Source organism: Pelmatolapia mariae, linkage group LG16_19 (genome assembly GCF_036321145.2).
Source record: "Pelmatolapia mariae isolate MD_Pm_ZW linkage group LG16_19, Pm_UMD_F_2, whole genome shotgun sequence".
Lineage (NCBI taxonomy): Eukaryota > Metazoa > Chordata > Actinopteri > Cichliformes > Cichlidae > Pelmatolapia > Pelmatolapia mariae.
The window spans coordinates 31,303,347-31,328,918 of NC_086241.1; the positions used below are offsets into that span (position 1 = coordinate 31,303,347).

The following is a 25,572-nucleotide window of genomic DNA, read 5'->3' on the forward strand; positions in this document are numbered from 1 at the left end:
AAAGCACCCAGAACAACATCTCAAGAACTGCAGGCCTCACCTGCCTCAGTTAAGGTGTTCATGATTTACCAATAAGAACTACATAAGGCAAAAATGGTCTCGATGGGAGAGTTTCATGGCAAAACCCACTGTTGACCAAAAAGAATATAAAGGCTCGTCTCATATTTGCCAAAAAACATCAGAAAAACAGATTTAATTTGGTTGCAAAATAATGCAACTCCAAATAATATATCTGAATATGTCAAAGTGTGTCTAAAAATGATAAACTGGTGTATCAGATGGCTGTTCCCTCTGCTTTTTGCCAGCTCTCACAAGCTGGTGGCGTCTTAGTGAATGTGCAGCACTTGGCATTCTCTAAAAGCAAGCTAAACAGATACAGCTGGTACGGCCGTTTCCCTCACTGGTCCTGTGAACGTGCAAACATGCACAGCATCCAAAGTGCTGCAGGATCCAAGGGACAATCCCGCACTCTTTCTCAATCTCTGATAAGCAAGCACAGTATTTAATCAAAGTCTGTTTCCCCGTCTCTGATAGTGATCCCTCATTAATGAATCCAGTGCTGAGAGCTGCATTTGCCTGTTAGGCAGTGGTTTGCTGATAAGGGAAAGCAGTACTGGCCTTTTGGATTACAATCTGCCATAGAAAAGCTGATTAGCTACATGGCTTGCTGTAATTACACAATGGCTTGGGACACATGCTGGTTTACAATTACTCTAGCTTTTGTTCTGTGAAGAAATGTAGGGGTGTCAAATGGGTTAGATCACTGCTTACTGTTCATATAAAGTCTTAAAGACTTGTATCACCATATGAAACTATGAGTTTATTCTTTTGAATTTCTTCTTTTGTAATTCAAAGCTACTGACAAACAAAAAGGTGTAGTAAAGCACTAACACACACACACGATAAAAATATAGGTAATAAAGACTGATTGCTGTGAACTGCCGATGCAAGGATTGGTTCCCAGATATCAAGTGATATCTAAACACCACCTCTGAAGTCAGTCTAAAGATTTCTTGTATTTCTATCTTGCAGGGCATTCATTATTGGCCAACATAAAATGCAAACAGTTTTACATTATCTAATGGTTTCCAAAACCCTGACATTTTCTCTGAAAGGCCCCATTTGAATAGCTACTAGAGTTTTGAGTTTGCTTGTCACTGTGATTATTATAGCATTCTCAGATCTGTTCAAAACCTTCATTTCCTTTTGTGTGGGTGTGTATATATATATATATATATATATATTTATATATAGTTATAGTGTTCTCTTTGTCCTTTGTCAGACTGTCTGTGTCTCAAGTCTCTGTTCCTGTTTGTATTCGTCTAATGATTGATGCCTCGAGTGTTCTGATTATTCTCTTTTCTGGATTTCAGGCAGACTTCCCTTACTTCACCTTAATATAGGTTGTTTTTTCTGTTTAATAAGTTCTGGCTTGAGAGCCTTTCATTTGGGTCTTTTGGCCACACCCATAACAGGGTAGCCAAAGCCATAGTAGCCACTTCCCTCACAGCTTAATGGTAAGCTCAGTCCACCAGCTGGTAAAAGGGAAATAATGTGAGCATCCCATCCCATTTTTAGCGCTTTAAAAAGGCATTAGTTACAGCTACGAGTAGATGCAAAAATGGAGAGAAGAGAAGGAGCAAGACTCTTAACTTCCATCTTGGACCACTGTAACACTTGTTGGTGTGTGAACGTGTATATCAGTGTATCAATTTGTGTATATCAGTGTAAGCTGTGAGAGCAGTAACACTAGAATATGCATACACAAAAGCACAAACATGTGCACACACAGAGCACACACACACTGCCTGACAGTGATAGGTGGGAGCTGCTTTTGATGAGGCATGCTGCCATGGAAACCAGCCAGGAAGCTACGAGTGGTGTGTGTGAGTCTGAGTCTTTGAGTGGATCTTACAGAGATAGTAGCTAGGGAGACAGAGTCACATGGGAGCTCACATACACCAGTATGAATTAATTCAGGGTTCACATAACATGCCACAACAGCAGAAATAGAGAAATGTGTTTTCTAACTGCTGTCTGTGTTATGCTGGTGATATTTCGCAGTGCTGTTGTAAGTAGGTTAAGTCAATAATACATCAGTGCTAGGGACAGGGTGGTGAGATGACCAGCAGACTGAAGATCACGAAACCATGCTTCGTTGTCGATCAGTCGCTAAATAAATGGACTAAATAAAAACCACAGAGAGCACACAGTGTTCTTGATCAATATGTTACCCAAGTAATCATAGCACAGAAGACCTCTCGTCATTTCCTGTGCCTGGATGTTTTAAATTCAACAAGGAAAACACAGGGTGGCTTTTTTTAAAGCAGCCAAGTGAGATCTAGAGTATTGTTCTGCACAGACTGTATTTTTTAGCAGCAGCTGTGCAACTTTGAAAGAACAAAGGTTTACAGAGGCTAAATAATGCTAAATAACGTGCTCCTTTAAAAATAACCAGTACTTTCTGACAAATAAATACTAGAGCAATATCATCAGCTGCCACTCCAGTGTACTCTAATCCTGCAAATGAACACTTACTCCATGGTGTTTAAATCTGCACCTTCAGTGAGCTCTGCATAGTGTAGCAACAATCTCTCTCGGTTAGAGGAAGGAAGCATGGCATATCTGGCATACCATAAAATTCACTTTAAGGCTAGAATTGGAAAAGCAAGGCAAGCAGTGCTTTCCAAGTCAAATCTAAAAACTGGCATCAATTAAAAAGTGCCAAGGTGAAAGCAATCTCTCTCCTTTCATCTCAAACAGCGTTCTGTCATTCCAGCCTGTCGCTGGAAGCTCTGTTTGCCTTGGAAACTGCTTGCATTGGAAAATGTAGCACGTTTCCTGTGTGTAATGTAGATAAATGTCTGGTATTTTGTGGGAGACTAGTGGGAGACCAGCATGCGAGGCAAACTGCTGCTAAAGATAGCTAGCTCCTCTTTCACTGCTCTGAGATCAGTTTCAAGCTGTGCTTTGTGTGAAAACAAATTAGCATTAGCCAAAAGACAAGCTTCTGTGATTTTTCATTGCAAAAGGGTGTTACACAGACAAGAAGGTGTACAGTGTGAAAAGATGTCAATAAGTTGTAAGTACCAAAAGTTGTCAATAATTCTTTTACATTAGCAAAAAAGGTGGTGGTCAATTCTGTTTCAAGGAAACAGGAATAAGCAGCACTTTCAGATTAGCATGTCTGACAAATCACTAGAAAGTTTAACCAAGTGTTTTGCCAACACACCTCTCTACACACATCTCTATTTTTCATTATTTTTAATCCCACCTGTGGATATGTACTGTGTCACACACTATTTAAGTCTTAAATGCAACTGATCTTTTATTATTGATATATTTTAATATTCTTTTTAAAAGACCAAATGTAGGCCCATGTTTCTGTGGTTTTGTAGAATGTCATGCATTACTGTAGATTAAACAGAGTAAAAGCTTTAAATGAGTTTGAAATGACCTTAGCCTTAAACATTTCCACAATTAGTTTTGGTCCATAAAACACTGAGAAGGAACATTTTTCTGTAGAATAATTACTTTTACTTTACTTATTTATTTACTTTTGATGATTTATCCACAATTTCAATCATCAATGCAGTTAATTAATATTAATTTAGTGTAATGAGGTGTTTTCATAGTGGTTTATTGTCTCTTTTGCTAAAGTAATGGTTCTTTTAAAAAAACAGAAAGAACCATCGAACACTCGTCACCGTCAGCTGTCACTAAATATTTTTGCTAATATAATAGAAATAATAATATTTTACAATTCTTCGGCCAGGAATGAGTGCAGAAAAGTAAAGAAATCTATGTGGAGTGTTATGTACTATACATGGTCACGGTATGTGTTAATCTGATAATCTGTTAATACCATATGTTTTAGTGTGTGTGTGTGTGTGTGTGTGTGTGTGTGTGTGTGTGTGTGTGTGTGTGTGTGTGTGTGTGTGTGTGTGTGTGTGTGTGTGTGTTGGGGGGGGGATATATTGTAGTGTTTCATATGTGCATTTTGTTGTGCACACACCTAGAGGGCAGAAGTAATAATAATCTGTAGGACTGGCTTTGAAGTTATAATTCAGTGACTGAAGATAACCAAGATAGGCACTCTCCATCCACACACACAGAGAAAGCTCCCAGCCATGTTACTCAGCCCAGTGATTTACAATAGGGGTAGTTTCACCAAGGGACATAGTAGCAATGGAAAATTAAATCAGGTAGAAGAACACAACTCTGTTAAGGACAGTGGTGCAGCCTCACTAATGAGATATTGAGCACAGAATAACAAGAACAAAGAAATATAGCCTGAGTGTCTCTTTCTTCCTTTCCTCTTTGTTTGCCTTTCAACCACTCAGAAAAGAGAAACTGCATTACTAAAATCCCTCTGGCAAAGATTAACATCTCCAGTCACTAATGCTAAAGAAGGGAGGAGTGGTGGCTGTTCTGTAGACATATAGGAAACCACAGGAACATTTGGTTTTCTTTTTCATATTACCTTAGTCTTCTTTAAGTAACCTGGAAAGAGATATAGGGGAGATATATGGGCAATAGTGATTCAAATGGCAAACTTTAGGGCTGAAAATGCAGCCAGAATAGAATAGAAAAGTCCCGTATTGTATTTGTACATGTACAACAAAATTGTGGGTGCCCCATGCCAACTGTGCAGAAATAAAATTTAAATAGTAAGACAGCAGGAATAAATAACAAACATGAGAAATATATAAAATCAAGACTAATATATACAAACAAGAGATGAAAGACATACATTAGAGTAAAAGTTGTAAAGTCTGTGTGTGAGTGGCCTGAGTGATGAAGGTTACTCAGACCATGGCTCAGATTAGTGGCTGGGTGGGCAGGAGTGGGGTTTTTTGTGGCATAGTGTTTGTTAATAGTCCAAATGGCCCAGGGGAAGAAGCTGTTAGTGAGTCTGGCGAGTCAAACAGGAGGTGGGCAGGGTCACCTGTGATGGCCCTGGTTTGTCTGAGACAGGAGAATCTGGCGATGGCCTCCAGGTGTGGTAGAGGACAGCCTTTTTTTGGCAGTATTAATTACCCTCTGCACAGCCTTTCTGATCTCAGTTGTGGGCTCTGTGTACACAGAGCATGCTCTCCACTGAGGAGCGGTAGGAGCCCAGCAGTAGCTTCTAGTCCAGGTTTTTCTTCCTCAGGACATGGAGGAAGTGCAGCCACTGTTGGGCCTTCTTTACCAGGGTGTTTACCGAGCTTTAACCTAGGAATAGGAGGGAAGGGGGCATCTGAAGGAGGTCTGGTTTGGTGATAAGGATGTCTGGGATTATAGAGTTGAATGTTGAGCTATAGTCCATGAAGGGCATCCTCACGTAGCTCTTCCTGTTAGCCAGATGGCTCCGCTCCACATATTTCATTTTTTCCCCCCAAACCACTGTCCAAAAAAACTAAAACTAAGAGTAAAAAAAAGATATTTCTTGTAGTTGGTCATTAGGTTTGCACACATCTCAGGAGGGTTTTGGCCCTCTTTACAGAAAATCTCTAAATGCTTTAGGTTTTAAAGCCGCCTACAGCACATTTTCTACAGGACTGAGGTCTGGTGTTATAACCAGTGTTTTACCATTGGTGTTCTTGGTAACTGGTCCCAGTCTTGAGATCATTAACAAGCTCCTCCACTGCTATATGTTCTGCACGACCGTGTGTGTGGGGAGTGGCTAATTTATCTGATTACAGTCAAGTGAACTAAAGTTAACAATGATGATAACATAACAAGTTATTACTTTGTTGTTAGTGCAAACAAAAAGATTCCCAAAAAATGCTTCAAACTGCTACTGCTGATGGCAAAGAGGCTAGCTCTGTTAGCTCATGCAATGTATTAACGTTGCAACCTTGATCAGTAAATATAAAAAAGTCAAACTGACAGGAAAAGTGCCAGTGGCAGCAAGTGGCAATTGAAAAATGTTGATAAAGATCCTTGTTGCCATGCGTACAGAGTGATGCCAGAAAAGTAGCAGAGACTTGGATTTCCTTTCTATTGGATAATGGGTCAGACTCAAGATATGTTGCATCACCTTCTGAAAACTGTCATCATTTACTCCATCACTTAAAGTGAAGAATACATCTGGAACATGTCATGAGTACACATCTGTCATTGAGTATACAGACATGACATAAACCAAGAGAGCTTGGAGTAGAAAATTATCTACAATAAAAAAAAGATACTCACATTAACATAATGTACCAAGTTCTCCTGCTCGTTGACTTTGTAGGTCTTTATGCCGTACTCTTTGGCCAGACGGAGGATGCGGTTCTGTGTCGGTCCAATGTATGCACCGCCTAGATCAACCCACTTTGCCTCCTTATTCTAAAAGACACATACTCGCAATTAGATCATGACAAAAAAGAAAGAAATGTCACAGATATTTCTGAAAAGGCTAACTGATCTATGCTTGTACTTCTACGCTCATAAATGACTTGAATGTAAATGTCATTTTTTTCTGTATGCCCATTAAAAGCAATAGATACACCATCTTGGTTGTAAAATTAAAAAGGCTGGAAAGTATTTATATTACTGTTACTGATTGTCTCTTTTATGAGCCACTCCTACAGTAGTATTGGCACTCTTTGCCTTACCTGCACAGTGAAGGTACGACCACCAACCCGGTCTCTGGCTTCCAACACTACAGGATCGAGCCCACTGGCTTTCAACAGCTTTGCAGCACTCAAACCTGCAGAAGGACAGAGACACCAACAGGACTTACACATAAGGATTCAAGCAATATATGTGCTTTCTGTACTTGTAAAAACAGCAATAGCAAAAGGCACACAGGGATTTTAAAGGTCTTTTAAAATTAATGACAAAAAAGGCTTCCAAAAATCCCCTTCTTAAAAGAAAAACATTGTTTTTGTGCTCTATTAGATTGCTCAAAACCAGATCAAGAGGATCGTTTGGAAAATCTTATAAGAAACATAAAGATTGGAACTTCTTTGTTTATTTTTAAAGTAAATCTGGTTTCTCTTACGCTAGTAAGGAAACTGTTATACCATCAACAGGTATTCCCACTTTAATTGTTTTACGTTGTGCATTTTAAAGTGATTAGTTTTTTGGTAGGCATGCAACTCTTAAATAAAATTACATAACATTTGCTTTTCAAATGAACTGAGAGAGCTCTGAGAAAAATGGAGGGGGAAGGATGGGTGGGGGGTGTTGGGGAATCACAAACCAGCCAATCTGCTGATCATGTGGGGAGGAAGAGCTAACAAAAAAAGCACTGAGTACTCATTGGCTCAGCAACTGCAGAGTATACTGAAGAAAAACAGCTTTTCATACACTGACCTCTGGCACTCCTAGTTATACTTTAATTCAATAAGACACAACATAAATGAATCTAGGCATGAACACACACATGCAGAGAATTAGAGGGCAGCATGTGGCTCTGAAGCGCTGATCTACAGGACTGCTAAACACACAGAATATTGTTAAGAAGCTGTTCTTCAGAAGGGGAAACTGGGAGAAAAGGTACACCAAATTAAACAGCTAGACTGAGAGTCAATCCAAATTTGAAAACTTTGCTTCAAATCATTGTCAATGTGTACATCAGAGTCTGGAGGGAGGTGGTGGAGGCTCTGCCATGGTTTGGGGATGCATTACTGGCAGTGTGGAAAAGTACTTTCAGATGTCAATCCACCATGGCACTGTGAATAAAAAGATGAAGAATCGCCTATGAGCAAGTAGTTGGTGACAGTGTGAGGGAAGAACTCCCTTTTAACTGGAAGAGACTAAAGGAAGTGGCAGTGAACACATGGCGGATGACCGGCTTTTGATTGTGAGGGGCAGCCAATTTGGAACAAAGTAAGCCTTAAAGGTAATAGCGTGTTTTATTCTTGAGGATGAGCTGAGAACTTTGTTGAACTGTGCAAAGCTACTGGAGTCAAACAGAAATAAATGTTAAAGAGAAAAACAGGCACTCTTTAATGAAACAAAAATGCGCATGCCAAAAATCACACAAAAGCCTGCATACTGCATGTTATATTCATTGCATGTGCATCAGCAGACACTGATAAATGAGGAGCAGAGAAGCAGGGGGTAACTTGTAATAGAAAACAGCACAGAGCAAAAAGTCTCTACTGTCAGCAGGTACCCACATCTGTGCAAATGTTTTCCTGGCTTTCGCCCTAAATTCCCTTCTGGCCTCGCCATCTTCACCCCTATATTCTTTCCTGCCAAATCCGACTAAGCCCTGTTGGCTCTGGAAAGGTTTACATTAGTTTAAACAGAGTTTATTTTGCATTACCCAGCGTCAGCCTCCTCTCCATGTACAAAAGCGCTCAGCCTGTCAGGCTTTGCAGAAAGCATTAGACTTGACCAGGAGGAGGCTCACAAATCTCCATTAAATTGATGCTATTAACCTACACTCGGCTCAAAAGGTCACTCTCTGTCTTGGAAAACAAAGAGCATCTGTCTGCATCTCTTGTTTATGCCTACAGCAATCGCTGCAAAAGTAGCTTCCCGTTGGACTAGTCCTTTGATCAGAAAGCTTATTTATCCAAATCAAGGCTTCACTTTTTATCCCCCCTTTTCTTCAATTAAAAAAAACACGGTACAAATGCAACTAATAGATCAAAAAGTGATCATCACTTCAAAAGGATGCCGGCTGAGCTTTCCCCTTATGTTTACTTCCATTCCCCCAACAACAATAAAGAAAATGAACACACTCAGGCCGAGCTACTTCATGGACCAAAAAGCCAGGGAGGCAAGAAAAAAAAAGAAAATAAAATAGAAACCATCCAAGAATCTCAGTCAGAAATCAAAACCAATCATACAATTACTTTCTTTTTTTCTTCACTACTGCTTCATGCATTTGCTCTTTCTGTCTGTTTATACAGATAGAAAATGTTTCTGAATTTCTGTCTTTTTGCAATACTTACTGCAGCAGTTTGGAGTGCAAAGGTAAAAGGTCAACGTCACTGAAGTTTTCTGTCCGTTACTCAAGAATTTATGAGCTGATTATAAATGCATTCCACACAAATGTCAGTGGGATAAAAAAAGTTATGTTTTACATTCAAAAGGTCAGAAGTCAGGTCTGGAAATTATGTTGGTGGTGGCAAATAATAATACAATAAAAATATTAGCAGCTCACAAAAAATTAAGCTAAAATCTGAACTGCTTTCTACATTTTAAAGAAAGACGAATTTTGACCTTAAATCAATGTACGATGGCATTTTTATGGAGATAAGCTAACAATGTTTCTGAATAAAACTTGGTCTCTGGTTCTGAATTTCTAGATGCAGAGGATGAATCTGTTCCGGTGATGCAGCTGTTCCGGTGTAAAGCTGAAAGTGAAGGCTGAAACTGCGGATTTACAGGTCAATGGACATTACCACCTTCACTTATGGCCACATATAGCTGGTAATGAGCAATAGAAGACGAGCTTGATATTTATCAAACAGATGTAGCTGCCTTGAAGTGCAATCTTCCTGACATCTGAGGAACAGCTGGTGTCAGTTCAGCGGTGCTTCTCATCCTTTGTGCAGATGTATTTAACGAGGGACCAGACAAGAGAGGAGGAGTAGTATAAGTATAAGTATTATATTATGGATCGCTCCCTGGGACACCTGGGTGCATTTAATTACGTTAACTTGCCTCCTCGCTTCCTGCCATCACATCTCTTCTTTCTGTCTTAGTGAAAATGTGCAGGAGACATCCATGAACAAGACTGAAGAACACAGGAGAGAAAACGAGAAATCCTTGCTTCTATAGTAATAGTCTTAAGAGATTCTGTCCTTTTGAGGGATGCTTCCCTCGCTCTTAGCTCTTCCAGACACACTTATCTCACCTGTCCTTGCCTCTTTGAGGTGTTTTTAGGAGCTGGAACATCCTTTGTGATTGGGAAGGGTAATGAGATTTTGAGGACACTGGAAAGAGGGTGCAAGAACACTTCAGCTTTGGGGTGACTGTAGCTCAGGAGGTAGAGCAGGTCACCTACGGTGGAAGGGGGGGGGGGGGGGGGGGGTCTTAATTTCCAATTCGATCCAAGTCTGCTCCAGTCTGCATACCAAATATCCTTCACCAAGTTGCTCTGACTGTGAGTGCTAGATAGAAAGCGCTTACATAGAAAAAAAGTGCTTGTGTGAATGAGGCAAGTTGTGTAAAGCGTTTCGAATGCTCAGACTGGAAAAGCACGAAACAAGAACCAGTCCATTTACCATTCTCTAATAAAAAAGAATCTATATCATAAAAGTAGTGAAAGTTTGCCGTACGTACCAAGTATAATTTACTGTAAATAGAAATCTCAGTGACCGATATAAAGTTAAGGAGTGCAAGAAAGCAAAAAGAGAAGCACAACTATTCCTTCTCTGGTGTGAGCTCCTTACTGTGAAACAGCAGCGTGTACCTGAGACTGCTATGTATAACATATATACATATATATATATATATATATATATATATATATATATATATATATATATATATATAGATATATAGATATATATATATACAGAGCATATGGACAAACATAAGGCAGCGCAATTTAGAGCTATAATGCAGTGTGAATTGGTTCCTCTGCTGTGCGCTCCAGTGCAGTTGGATTCCTTTTCCCATCTCTGTACTCCTGTTTTTGTCTCCCAGAAAATTCCTGTATATGTTTTTCTCCCCTGATTTCCCACCACTGCCTTTCTCCTCTCCACCACAGCACCTTAGGATTCTGGTTGACCTAATTGCTTGGTGTCTCTGAGACATTTGAAAGGGGGGGGAAAAAAGAAACTAACTGTTCACATTATGTTTTTATTGCACACAGAGTCTAACGTAAGTTTTGAGACCACTTGTTTATGGGTTGGACCTTATTTGATAGAGTGGAGTAAGTTTCCGAAGCTTTTTGCACAGCTATGAGGAGCACACACGTTTCTTTTCATCCCTCTGCCCTCTGTGCTGGAAAAAGAGACAGTGGCAGACACAGTTTCCCTGACAACAGTAATTGTTAAGATTTGGTCACTTGGCAGGAGCAAACCGTATTTGTATACTGTGTGTGTGTGTGTGTGTGTGTGTGTGTGTGTGTGTGTGTGTATAAAGATATCAGCCTGTCTCCCACGGTTTCTAAAACTAAACGTTCCCAGTACAATTCACACTCATTCAAAACAAAAATCCAGGTACTGCAGAAAGCTGCCACAACTAAGCTCAGCCACAATCCCTGCAGAGCAGCTCATCTCAATGTCAGGTGACACCATTCTACATATCCAATCTGCTTTCTCATATGGGGCCCAGCTATTGCTCACCTGCAAGCCCATTTGTAACCCAGGTCTACCCTATAAAAGACAAGGTCTGCCTGGTTGCCTATGATTTGCCACAGTCATGCCCTGTTTATTAAGTGTGGACATGAGCTTCTCTCTGTTTAATTTAACATCATTTTTCCATGACATGACAAAACATGACTGTCAGAAGATAATTATGTTTTGATCAGTTACATGAAATGTATTCTTTATATTTATCAGTGAAGCACATGTTTACGTGACTTTTGACATGTACCTTTTCTGTGATAAACAACTTGCAGCTTCCTCTTTCTGTTCTAGAACATTCAGATTTAGAAAAGGGGAACCTCAGCTCTTAGTTCTTAGAATAACTCTGTGACCTTTGTACAGCACCACACACACACACACACACACACACACACACACACACACACACACACACACACACACACACACACACGCACAGAACTGTATAAATAAAGAACGCAGACAGTGATGAGGCGCAGGTCGTGCGTCCATGGCTGCCCTCGCGAGTAAAAAGGCAACTGCAGTGTTTGTGTTTTTCTGACTCAGACGTCTCAGCTGAAGAACGGCAGGGTGATTTAAAGAAATCCCCTGTCAATGACAAAATCAGGATATGGGTTATGACCAGGAATAGGTGTGGCCATGTAAACCAGGCAGCTTCAGCTTCTGCTTCTTGTGTCTGATTATTTAATTCATTCCAAGAATGAAATAATCTGGCTGAGAACTAATACGATTCCTGTGCCATAATAGCTGCTCTACCTACACTAAACCTGTAATCTTCAACACATAACATCCTTTTTATCAGTAATGGGTGGCAGTAATGGATATTTGTCCATCTAGCGTGCGATTGTGACTCTAGTGAATGTTTCAAAACTGCACTCCTTTGGACATTTCCTGTTCCTGCCTTTATCTCTTTTCTGCTGCTCACTGTTTTCTATCATCTGACTTTCCCTCATTCCACCTCTGGCTTACCACCTGCCATTTGTCTTTTGACTTCTAATTGCTCTTGCCATGTTTCCCCCCCCAGTGTTTCATAGTTTTAATAGTCCCAATCACATTAACAGCCCTCAACTACACCAGATGAGAGCTGACAGACATTCAGCTCAGAATCAACTAGCAACTCCTAAATGGCACTGTTTTTTTTGTCTTTTCAGTCTATCACCTGTCTTCTTGTCTAGCTGACAGTTAGATAAGAAGATTCACACTAGAGATGTCACTAGAACTGATACTTAGGATACCAAAATTCTAAAAATGTGACAGCACCTAGTTTTGTTTTTTCAGAACTATACCTCGTGTTCGTGTTAGAGATGCATCATTAGTGTGGATGGTCTTTAAAGTGAGTGAAGACACAAAGTTTGCCAAAGTAAACTGTAAGGTGGCCACCTTGAAAACGTTCAATTCAATTCAATTCAATTCAATGTTATTTATATAGCGCCAAATCACAACAGCAGTCGCCTCAAGGCGCTTTATATTGTACAGTAGATCGTACAATAAACCGTACAGATCGTACAGAACAACAAACCTATTCAGACACTTATGTTGTGTTCCAGATATCTTGGAACTCACATGTCAGAACTCTGGAGTGATGTCACTCCTAAGTTAGTGCGATCCAGAAGAAGCTGGGGAAAACAGGATTTGTTTCGGTTCTTAGCAAAGCGGCTAAAAAACACATTCATGGACAGACTGATAGAAAGTACTCAGTGCTCTGAGATGGCTTATTTAGTAAGTCAAAAAAAAAAACCCCCACAACAGTTGCAGTACAGGTTAAAAGTTTACAGTTTTACTACTTTTTACATCCAGTGCCACCATCTTGGATCGCTAACTTGGGGTATGTTAATCTGCTCTGACTTTCCAAGTGTGAAATCCAAGTTTGGTGGGGCATTCCACAAAGATATTTTGACTGGGAACCCCATTAAATCACCTTGACCCAGCTGAATGTGGACATTTTAAAGAAGCTAACAAAGACAAATTGGCTGAATATACGCTATTCAGAGCTCAGAGGTGACCACAAGCTCTGCTTTTTTAGTAAGGTAAAATCTCATTTCAGTTAATTATCTGTGTAGCCTATAACATGCTGCAGTTTGTGAGAAATTGTAAAGTTTAGTAACTTTTTTATCATGATAATACTAATAGGCATTGAAGAACAGTTTATTTTTACTTGTATGTATATGCTCTCAGTTATAGTTCTTAGAATAAAAATTATAATCTGCAAAAATTCATTCAGACATACATAGATAAATAAGTCAGAAATTGGAATTGGCCAAGACAACTGTAGTTTGTGTCAACTCTTACTCGCTGGAGAAGAAGAAGGACTTGCAGAAGGACAGGAAAAAGTACAAATGGCACAGCAGAACCTACATGTGGAAATTAAAAAAAAAGAAGAAATGCAGCTATTGTGATAGCGCCACCCTGACTCCTTGATTAAAAAAAGGTGTAAGAGTCAGGTATGGAAATACTGTGCAATTTATCATACTTTGTTCTTCTTTGGGAGAGCTGCAAAATCAACTATGTTTCACAATGGCTATTGTTATACAAAAGCTTAGGCTAACATTATGTAATGATCGTCATACCTCATAGTAACGTTACAAGGCTAGTCTGCAACCATCCTAACATTTTAGTCTGTGTCCTGTCAACAAACTATAATGGTAAAATTTTAAATAACTGGTCTGCCATCACAGTGTCAGAGATGGGATAATCACTCTGTTTTTGTTGTTTGTTTGTATTTTTTTAAACCATGGTATTAAATTGGGTATAGAGAAGTAAGTATGTGATTCTATGTGCGTTAGTATCGTCTGCTAAATTTCTGGTATTGTAACATCCCTAATCATAGCAATTTAAGCAGATTAGCTTTTAGCTATAAAAATCAAGAGACACACTAGCTGTTTCATTCTAGCTGCAACTGCACGTCTCATTTGCAGTCGCTCAAATGCCCACTCCAAAAACGAGTACGGACAAATAGGCCGCTGTTTGCCTGCTAGGCTTCACCACAGTTCACTGTATTCACGTAACTAGACCAGTCAACCATGTTTGTGTTGTTGGTGCTTTTTGGAGCATTTGTAATGCAATTATTTTGCACATAACATGACCTGCTCTGATATTTTTAGCAAAAAGAGAACCCAAATGACAGATAGAGAAAAACAAAAGTTATTTTGATGCACTTGCAGAGGGTGAACAAAAAATACAGCATGCCGTCCGAAAAAAGAAGAGCCTGAGAAACACTAGCAAAGAATGCACGGGTAAAACACAAATGAGGGTTTAAAACAATATGACAAATCAATATGCACAATCAGGGTGATTCAAAATGCGATACAAGTAGAAACGATCCAAACTTACTGTGTCGTTAACTGTACCAACTCTTCTACCAACTATTTAGAGAGTCAGTGCTCTAGTTTGTGAGTTTTTGTGATGAATGAATTTCTATTATTACTTTTTTATATGCTAGCAATAATTACAGTTAGCAAAATATGATCATACAGGCTGGAAAAAAACAATATAGCAATGAGAAAAAAAGGCCAAACTGGAATCATAAATCAGAAGTTCATAAACATGTTGGTGACATTATGGTGGCTACATCCAGCTTTTATTAATGGTCTATCTAATTGTCCAATCTAATTGCTAAACAACGATGACTAGCAGTTAGTTTGTATCTTACAATGCCATAAACAGATAAAAGTATTTATCTTCTCACTCCTGGTGTTAACAAAATTATGTCATCTTTTACACATGAGGGGTGTAGTTATTTTTAAAGGGATAAATCTGAGACTATTTAATGTTGAGTAAAATATTTTTCTTTAAAAAAAATGTTATGCCCTAAATTGAAAATTAGAACCTGCTTTCTAAGAATATTGAAGAACATGTTCTTCAGAGAGACAAATCACACCGTCAGTGTGTGACATTTGATTTTCTCCATGTGTCTCAGTGTGTCTGTGCCCAGACAATGTTCTTTTCACAGGAACACAAACAAAAAATCCAATAGTGTCTGAGTGACAAGTGAGACACTTGAATCAGAGCCCAATGAGGCTACATATTGATCCGCAGGGGGAGACAATTACAAGATGTGCTGCAATTACATTTTCCCAATCTCATGTTCTCAACATGCAGACACTAATTTGGTTTTTACGAGCAACAAACTGAGGAGCAATACTGACAAGCAATTACAGAATAGCTTGAAATTTACACACGAGAATATTCTCTTTTGTGTGTGTTGTCAGGAAACAGGTGATGAGGATAACTGGACCTAGGGTTACCTAGGTCCTGATTTTTATAATGATGAAAATTAGAGCTTTGAGTGCTCAGATTGAGTAGAAAGGTGCTTAATACATGTCAGTCCATTTACCATTTAACTGACTGTTACTAACATGATTGGAAATTTACATTTGCAACCACCCAAAAAATGTGTGTACTAGTGTATCTCAAAAAATGAGAACTGTTGTAAAAAAGTTGCTTTTCCACTCAAAACTCCCAAATTCTATATATTATATTTTTATTATGCATTAAGTGAACGACTTCAAATCTTTTTTTTAATTACAATTTTGATGAAGCGCCTCAGAAACAGCTTCCTGAACGTAAAGAGTCTAAAGTGTGCAGTCCACCCATATCTTGAGCTAATTAAGCATAATTCATATCACTGATCAGATTCACAGAGGCCCCACCCACAGGCCCTAAAAGATCCACTGCAAGTGTCAGATACCAAGAGAACCGTAGAGGTCTGGTACCCAATGTTCCCTCTAAGCTGCGCGCGTGCGCAATTGCGCACTGCTGGCACGGTCTCTGCGCACAGAAAATCTGCGTTGCGCACAGAAAAAAAAATCTAACCTGAATTGAAATTAAAATTAATACTTTAACAATTCTGTTTTGCAGTGTTAGTCAGTGACTGGCTGCTCCCGTATGGGATTAGAACGATGCCACCTTATCCCATAGTCCAGCCAATAATGCGATTCACACTCGTATATACGCAGCTAATCAATGTCGTTGACAGGCTATGACAGCGTCCTTATGTGCCGACACCGGTGTTTTAGCTAGCAAAGCGGCGTGGCTGATGTGGAGTGAAGCCACGTTAATGACAACGTGTACAACCATTGGAGATGTGAGCAGGACAGACGGAACAATTGACGGAAAAAGTGTGGACTTTATACCAGTTTTTAAATTGTGTTGATAGGCCACGTAAAACCAGAGTTATGATAAAAATATATGCAATGTTTGGTTTTCTTCCTGAATACTATCGTTGTTTATATTTACTGCGGGAAGAAACGGTAAAAACGGCGTTTTATAAGGAAAACGCTTGAAAGCCTGTGAGCAAAAACAAAACCAAAAAAACCCCCCCAAAAAACCTCACCCTTTCCTATTGGTGGAAAAATGTACCATGTCAACCAATCAAAAAAATGATATGGCAACATGGTATTTAGTTGTTTAGGAAGGGGGAAGTTTTAGGAGTGACGGCGGTGCTTTGAGATGTGAGAGATTTGCCACGTTTAGCGCAAATCTTGTGTAGTTAGTGTGTAGTGTAGTCAATAGTTTTGTTGTGTGTGTCAGAACAATGAGGCGACTACTGAATGTTACAGGTGTTACAGGAGTGATACATCTCCTGTTGTCAGGCCTGCAGGTATCAGGCTGTTGTTCTCCTTTATCTCATAGTGGACAGAAATTATTTTTTGGAGTGGCACAAATAATTTGTGTGGCATCAAATTTGATGCAGAACAGCTGATTGTTCTGTAAATAGTTTGAAATGTTTATTTTAAAAAAATGCCTTGGCTGCATTTTTAGGTAAACAGCTGCAAAAAACTTTGTTGTTTGCATAACTCAGTTACTTTTTTGAAGAAGTAACTATATAATTAATTGCCCAACATTGGTCATTATATACTGTATTTTGCAGACAGAGAGTTACAGGACTCTCTCCCAGACCACAGACTCATACTCATAATACAAGTCAGAAAAAATGAAAAAAAAAAGAAAGTTGTGTTTTCAAAATTGGAGTTCAAGTTATTTTTACTGTGTTAACATACTACACAGGTCATGAACAAGATTTCTTTTTTAATTTTCATTGTAAGTGGGCTAAAGCAGTTAATTAAAAGGAGTCTAACATAAATGTAAATGCTGTAATTTGATTATTTTAATAAACCATGTAACTTGGATGGATTCGATGCTGGCGTGACCACAGTGCACACGTCTGCTGTTGCTCACAGTGGTCCAAGGGACTGCTCAGGGAGTTTGTGTGTTCGCTCAGACACATGAAAAATTAGAGGGAACATTGCTGGTACCCATTACCTGGTTCATAAAGCAGGTGGTCTTAATTTGATGTTTCATTGCTACAAAGGTCAGAGCAGGTTTAATATGCTTTGAAAGTTTGGTGTGCAATAATTAAAATGGCCTTCTTCATGTTTAGTTTCCACTCTAGGATCAGTAATCAGCCCTCTACTTGACCAATTCCAGGAAATGGCTGCTCCCTGCCAAGAAACAGTCAAACCATAAATCAGCAATGAACATTTTAATTCTTCTGCTTTATATGGACTAAGCACCAGAGATACAATATGTAAACAACTGAGCTTTACAGCTGCTGTCTTCATTCTACGCTGAGTTAGGACTGGCTGGAAGGCAGTGTTGTAGCTGTGCAGACATGGGAGTTGTATCAGTTTCCCATGTGATTCTATCTATAGCAACTTTCTTAAAAGGGCAGTGCCCTCAAAAGGATAGCAAATCATTTTAAAGTTGTAAATTTCCTTTCATGCAATCGTTAAATACACTATCAGGCAGACAGATAATTTTGTCAGTCAAGCAGTGAACAAAAAAACAGAGGACCTGATAAGTCTACCCTAAATCCTTCAATTAAAATATATCACAGACAGAGAAGAGGGCTTTCCAGGTGTGCAAACATCAATCAGCTGAATGCACTTTTCACACAGCCAACGTCAGCATTTGTAACATTAACACACCTGACATTTCTCATGACTTTAGCTGCCACACACAAGGCAAACACAGAGGCGCAGGCATGCAGAAAGGCACTTATTACATGCTGTCCATCGAATGATTGAATCAGACCGCACACACAACAGGCTCTGTTGTTTGCACAGCTGGACAGAGAAAGTGGTTATCTAGGATTGAAGCCATAATGATGCTAAATTGCCAGAGAAGGTGAGGATTCATTCACATATGGAGCGTTCACATACGTTGACAGATATATTTAGAGCACAACAGGTGCACTGAGTCCTAGAAATGTATTTATGAGATTGAACGCACCACTTAAATTCAATTTAGTTTTATTTCTAGAGCACCGATTGACAACAGCAGTTGCCTCAAGGGGCTTTAAATTGTAGAATAAAGACCCTACATTATTAGAGGGAAAACCCCAGCAATCACACAGCACCCTATGAGCAAGCACTTAGCAACAGTGGGAAGAAAACAGGGTCCGGGGTATCATTAGAAGGCACAGCATGATTTTCACTGCTATGCAGATGATATCCAGCTTTATATTTCCATGAAGCCAAATGATACGCACCAATTAGTTAAACTGCAGGAATGTCTTAAAGACATAAAGATCTGGATGACCTCTAACTGGTTGCAGCAGATGGGTGCTCCTCCCTGAGCCTGGTTCTGCTGGAGGTTTCTTCCTGTGGAAAAGGAGTTTTTCCTTCCCACTCTCAACTTAGTGTTTGGTCATAGGGGGTCGTTTGATTGATGGGGTTTCTCTGAATTATTGTAGGGTCTTTAATACTAAGCGCCTTGAGGCGACTGATGTTATGATTGGTGCTATATAAATAACATTTAATTTAATTTAACTGAATACTTAGGATATCAGGGTCAGTAAAAATGTGAAAAGTGAAAGTCTATCACAGTTTTGAGATACTTCATTTGGGTTTTTTTTTTTTTTTCTTCTACTTCACAATTTACTGTCTCTAACCCAACTGTTTTCATTTAAATGTAACTTGCTGCAACACTGTAACATCATGAAACAGGTGAATTTTGGTTATCTTCGAGTGATTTTACATTTGGTATTTCAGGTCTTCTTGCTAAAAGTTCACCATCTGCAATTAGGAATTTATATACAAGAGTTTTATCTTTTTTATATCACTGCTATGTCATTGGTGGACGTAGGACGTAGAATTTAGAGACTTTTGGTGAATTTAAAGCTCAGCTCTCACTCATGTCACAGTTATCTTTCCAGAGGACATAAGTTATCACTTACGTCCTCCGGAAAGATGCCATCCTCTGCCATCACCAGGATTGCACTTTCTAAAATCCTTTAACTAAATTGTATCTAGTAATGCCTTTAGTGCAGCGCAGTGCAATGGAAACTTTCCATCTCGTGTTACCTGCTGGCAGGATGACCACATCATTCAGCATTCTTACTTGAAAGTGTCTTGTCTTGTGCTCAGACAGACTCCAAGTACAATATCATGCAAGATACCAAATGCAGTCATTGGACTGTCTGGAAGATCACTGCAATCAAGAAGGCCATTCTAACCAGGCCCTATGAGGAGAAGGAGAACTGGTTCATGTGCTGCTATGGCCCACTGATATTTACTTATTATCACAAAATTTAGCATAAAATAAATAATTTAAGAAAGTGGGGGTGTTTCTCAATTTAAGCTCACAGATATGTATACACATCAGCATGCAACTCCACTGTCACCAATGGAATATAATTCTATAGGAAGTACTGTGCTGAGTAAACCAGAACAATCATATTTTGAATCATTATTGTATGGAGGTCATATGTCAGAGGCCACATTTTGAAAAAATCAGCACAGATATTACAATAAAAACAGAACTTTATGAAAGTGGTTGACCCAGAGTCATGCAGACATTCAGAGTCTCAGTAAACCATCCATCAATGCCTCACCAGGTAAGTTACAATAAAACCTTCACCAAACTAACAGACACCAAAACTAAGGATATTTCCTCTATATTTTAATTTTAGCTAGTTTTCAAAGATTACAAAATTGTTTCTCAGTTATTTTTTAATTTAACTTAAACCTTGTTTTCAGTTTAGTGTTAGTTAACTATGATAAACTTGTACAGAACAACAAACCTGTGAGAACTAGAGTGTGTCTCACAAAGGCTAAACGAAAACAACACACCCATAAACACAGACATACATTTCAGCTGAACCATTTCTATGTGTATTAGAGAGGGAACTGTTGTTATTATACAATCACAATGCTACAGTCAAACTATCATTCAAATAAAGCTTGCATCATTAATTATGAGGCTCCTTATCTGATCTATTCAATTTGTGACAGTAAATCACTAATAAATTTATTGATAATAATATGATAGCTTAATACTGTTCAGCTGATATACTGTATGTCCACTTGGATGAATCTGCTTTATTCATTATTCATCACAGTGGGCTATATCATTCATTGTTAGATGTGAACCTGGCTCTCCTGCTAACCTACTCACCAAGAGGGATATAACTTCTCTCACTGCTGCTGTTTTTTTGTATTTGGGCCACACAGTGCTTATCACAATGGGTGGATGGCAATACTTAATAGATGCACCTTAACCTATTCCTCCAGTATTAGTTGATGGCAACTCACAGGGGGATGATTGTACAGAACCCTAAGCTAACCCTGAGCTGTGGTCCTTGCCATCTCGTGTTTCCCAACCACAGATGACGTTAGCTTCTTCCTAAGACGAGGGACTCACTGGCGAGGCAGCTGATTATTTACTCTATATTTATCATCACAAATTCTATGTAGCATTTCACACATCATTTAAGAAAGTAAGGATGTGCCTCAGTAGAGGTAATAGAGCATGCATCCCCTCTATTGGCACAAATACAACATTGTCACTCGATGACAAAAGGTGCACCGAGTAGTGCTGGGCGATATATCGAGTTTTTTAAAAATATCGATATATTTTTATACGAGATATAAGATGTGACAATATCCTTTATATCGATATAGTCTATGTTACGTTATAATCATAGTTGCAGAGCCGCAAATTTGCCTCTCTTTCGTCCACTTTTGTCTTTACGCAACGTTACTCGACCTCACCTCTCCTTCCCTGAACACAACTCCCCCTCCTCCCCCATCGCTTCACCTGCAGGCAGCGACAACATGGACACGGCAAATCTCCGTTAACAAGTTACTGCGCATCGCCCCGTGCGTGGGGCTGGACGGCGTCAACGTGTTAACGAGCTAGCCACGCTAACGCCTAACTGCACAGCCTGAAATCCTTTCATTTTCTCAAAAGTTGACTGCGCGCCTTTTGTATGAATTCTGGTTGTGCTTGATGACCGCGAACTGATTTTATCTGTCAAAAAATGTTGTAGTACGACTTTGGTAAGCTACGAAGCTGCACCGCTTGATGGATTGTCAGAGCATTACGGCTACCGAGGAGCCTCGCGGAGTAATACGTACTGTGCTTCAACGTAATATTACCGTATTGTGTGTGTATAAGGACCATAAATGGCACCTGTTCAGAGACATGGTTACGAAGCGGATTTCAAACTCCAGGCTGTCAGTCACGCAGTAGAAGTTGGGAACAGAGCAGCTGTGAAATCTGTCTGTGTTATTATGCTCAGCGTCTTTTAGTTTACATTTTGACTGCACAATTGTGAGCTCTTTGTTATGCACAAAACAACATAGTTTTCTTTTATTTATAGCGCATCATTATTTAATAAATGCTCATAATTTATTTTTGAGTAGTTTTTTTTCATGTACATCTATGCTCTATGTTAATAAAAGTGCCTGTGTGACACCTGGGACACAGCTTTGACTAAGAACTCTCTTTTTGTTCTTACTTTATGGCTTTAAAAAAATATCGAGATATATATCTTATATCGCCATCCAGCTAAAAAATATCGAGATATGAATTTTGGGTCATATCGCCCAGCTCTAGCACCGAGTGAACCAAAACGATTCACGTCGGCTGAGTGAACCAATGTCTGACGTGCATTCACTTCTAACAAGTATAAAAGCACAACACACCCTCTAAACACAGACAAGCACTTTGGTTGAAAAGCTTTCTATGTTTTGAGGTTTGTTAGCAAGAAAGGACTATTTGTGAAACTATGCTATAGACACGTGCAGGAAGCATGTTGGTTCTTTGTCTGATTATGACATGTATGTTACTTGGACCCTTGCCTGCCGTAATGTGCTCACATGTGTAATTTTATCTTGTGAATTTACAGTCATTTAACTTTACAGCCAGCTTCTCCGGGTAAAAGTCCAGTAGAGTTCATCGCCACAAAGTGCAGCCAAAGTTTCTAAATCCTCTATTGTGCAGTTTAATGGGGGAAACTATGCTGCACTGCATGACAGCTTTAAGTTAGCTTGGGAGATACAGGCCCTGTGAACCACTTACTTTTGAACTGTCTGTTTTACCACTTCCATCCTCTTTGCTGTTTCACAACCAACTCAAGTTCCCAGTTTACACTTTATTCCCTTTCTCGCTTCCCTAATCCTGACATATTCTTGTCCGCTCTCTGTTTTTTTCCAGTTTAACTCATTACATTTCCCACTTTCACAGCTGCTCAGGCAAAACATGAGGAAATCGTCCCTTCCCTGTTATTTCTGCTTATCTGACCCTCCTCCTCCCCCTTCTCCTTTCCTCCACTCCTTTTCCTTGGCATCCTCTCGGCTGCTGGTTTGATAACAGGCTGTCACAAGCATTAAATGTTTTCTCAGAAAGTGTTGGCTGCACCTTGAGGGCCACAAACCCACCAGGTCCGTGGCCCTGGCTGGCAGGAAAAAGACAATTGCATTTGCAAGCAAATTAGAGAGACACACATCTTAGTGGAGAGGTGCTGAAGGGGCAAAAAGAGCACTCCCTCTTCCTCCTGTTTCATCTGTGCTTTGATTGGACAGTGATTGTTATATGTGGCCCTCATTGTAACCCGGCAAAGGGCAGCAGTACAAACAAATGGTGTAATTACAAGAACCTAATGTGGAACAAGTGAGGAAAGGCAGAGCGGACGGAAGCCAGCAGGGTCTTCTGGTGTTGTAGCATTTTCTCTGTAGCATTTGTTTTTGTCCGTTTGACTGGTATTTGAACTGACACTGACCTAAATTCTTTAGTGCCTGACAGCAGACATGCAGGCAGGCAGGCAGTCGATGGAACTGTCAGACTAACAGAGAGTGAGGCAGCGGTCAGGCATGGGGAACAGAAAGGACAGAGGTTCACTCACATCGGGAAAAACAACTTCAGTCACCGCACCAACGCCACAGATGCTAAAATCCTGGCCTGAAGTTTTGCACCTGCAAACCAGACTGCCCATTTGCAGGAGTGTGTGTCTGAAAGTTGTGTAGCTGCATCAAAACAGCCAGGAACAACAGGGATTCAAAGTTTTGACGTTACACCACATACAGTATATCAATCAGCATCTTTGATTCAGAGCTTATTATTCTTACCAGACTTAATGAATTCAAATGTTTTAAATTTAAGACAGGACCTGGTTTAAAACCACTCGCAGTCAACTGCCATCTTCAGAACGTCACAATGGCGAGAAAACATCAAAGACTGGGAGAAAGTCTGCGACCAGTTTCCCACTGAATGGTTCAAGCTGACAACTGCATGCAATCTGTTTGTGGTAATATCTCAAAAATGACCAGAATATAACCAACTGAGTCGAGTCCACCATTGCACAGAAACACGCTGTAGCATTCATCACTGCACATGGATCACAATGTGTTGGCAATCTGCCTGCATTTATAAAGGGTAATTATTTGCGAACCTTTGCCAGTCTACCTGAGAGGGACTGCAGTCAGTCCAAGTCGGACGATTGTAAACAGCTCACTTGGTGAAAGGCAACCTATTTCCAATCGCCTTGCTATGGAAAGTGGTCCTGCTGAAGTTGAGGGTGTTGTACAGTATGCTCAAACTCTGGGTGATCATCTGGCCACCTCAACCACTCAAAAGCAAAAAAAAAATCAACAATCACCAGTTTTTCCTAATGTGACTGGGCAAGACAGTCAAAAAACAAAAACAAAACAAAAAAACCCTGCGGTACTAGAAAGTGGCAGTCCATTCCCTTTATTTTTCTTTCTTTCTTTCCCAATCTTGAATGTTTTTGTGGATTTTATTTTACGTTTTTGTCCAATGGAAATAGCCCTGCACCCAGCCCAACTTTGAACTATTTAGGCAGTGCAAAACTGACGTGCAACACCAGATAAATACTGGCTACAATACACCATCATATTTGCAGATATTTTTGCCAATACCAGTGCTATGCCAAAAAGTGATCGTTTGCAAGAAGTGATTTGCTATCAAGCCAGCCTGAGCCAGAAAGAACATTTCTGTCACAAGGTGACAGCTACAAGCAGTTTTGGGCAAAGCGACTTTTTTAGATCATTTATTTATGAATGTAAATGTTTCACTGACATTACAAATGTTGTTTTCAAGAGAGGTCTGGCCAAAAAGGCAGCAGAAATTGCAAAATCTATAACATAACAGTTATGTAAGGTCTGGATCGGTTATAATGTAGAACACAGAGTAGGTACAATCGTGCAGAGTCATAAAGATACGGATATCCTTACTTTATATATAACCTCTTTGTAAATCCTGCTGACTGCAGACTATTTATCATACATACATAAGCAAAAATACTGGACATAAAATCACTTTTTGACTCAACACCAATATTCAGCTGATATATCAGCACATCCCTACCAAATGACACTATGTACAAAGATTTGCATTCTGGGATTGAGAACATTCCCTATCCTCATAGTAAAGGTTTCCCTTGTTAGGTAAGAACAGCACACAGCCTGTTTTCTAAGGAGTATTTAGTACCAGAAGGCGCTCAGTGCATTTCCCTCCCCATCCTATGCATTATTATCATTGTTATTATTATTTATTACTACTGAGGGGGGAATTGCCAACTTGTACTTAAAATGCAAGTGTGCAATATTACACCTATCGCGGCGTCAAATGCAACGTTTGTAATCCACACATCGCGTCATTTTTCACATGGCTGCTGGACTCCTCCTCAGCATCACGGCCAGTCTCCACCTGGCTCATAGAGCGAACACAAACCAGCTGCTTTTATCTGTACAATCCAACAACTCAGGCCAAGTCACATGTCAGCCTTATGGATGCGAGCAACAATCATTTACGAGAACCCCTCCAGCGCACGTCCTCTTATGTAACACAAAGTATGCGCTGGTTGATTAGCTGTTACTCAACTTGCTCTGCTGTTGCTGCGGTGATACAGAGGTTGACTAGCTGGAGGGGAGGGGAGGCAGCCTCACGGAAGAACACCGTGAAGAAGAAAAACACTACGAATAATAATAATAAAAAAAACCTCTCCATCATTGACAGCTCTGCACACAGTCAGCTGTGGATACAGGGTGTCTCACACACTCGCTCACGGCCACAGTTGTGTAGTTAACCTTCCACAAAGCGC

The 25,572-nt window shown here is 39.7% G+C and overlaps 1 protein-coding gene across 1 annotated transcript in view; it reads right to left on the minus strand.

Annotated features, from left to right (window-relative positions):
• LOC134645332 (amine oxidase [flavin-containing]-like) overlaps window positions 1–25,572 on the minus strand; it is a 45,924-nt gene that overhangs the window by 20,120 nt on the left and 232 nt on the right. The window contains exons 2-3 of the mRNA XM_063498732.1: window positions 6,588–6,682; window positions 6,181–6,318 (exon numbers count right to left, since the gene is read on the minus strand). Of these exons, the coding sequence (XP_063354802.1) occupies window positions 6,181–6,318; window positions 6,588–6,682 (233 nt within the window). The remainder of the gene's footprint in view (window positions 1–6,180; window positions 6,319–6,587; window positions 6,683–25,572) is intronic.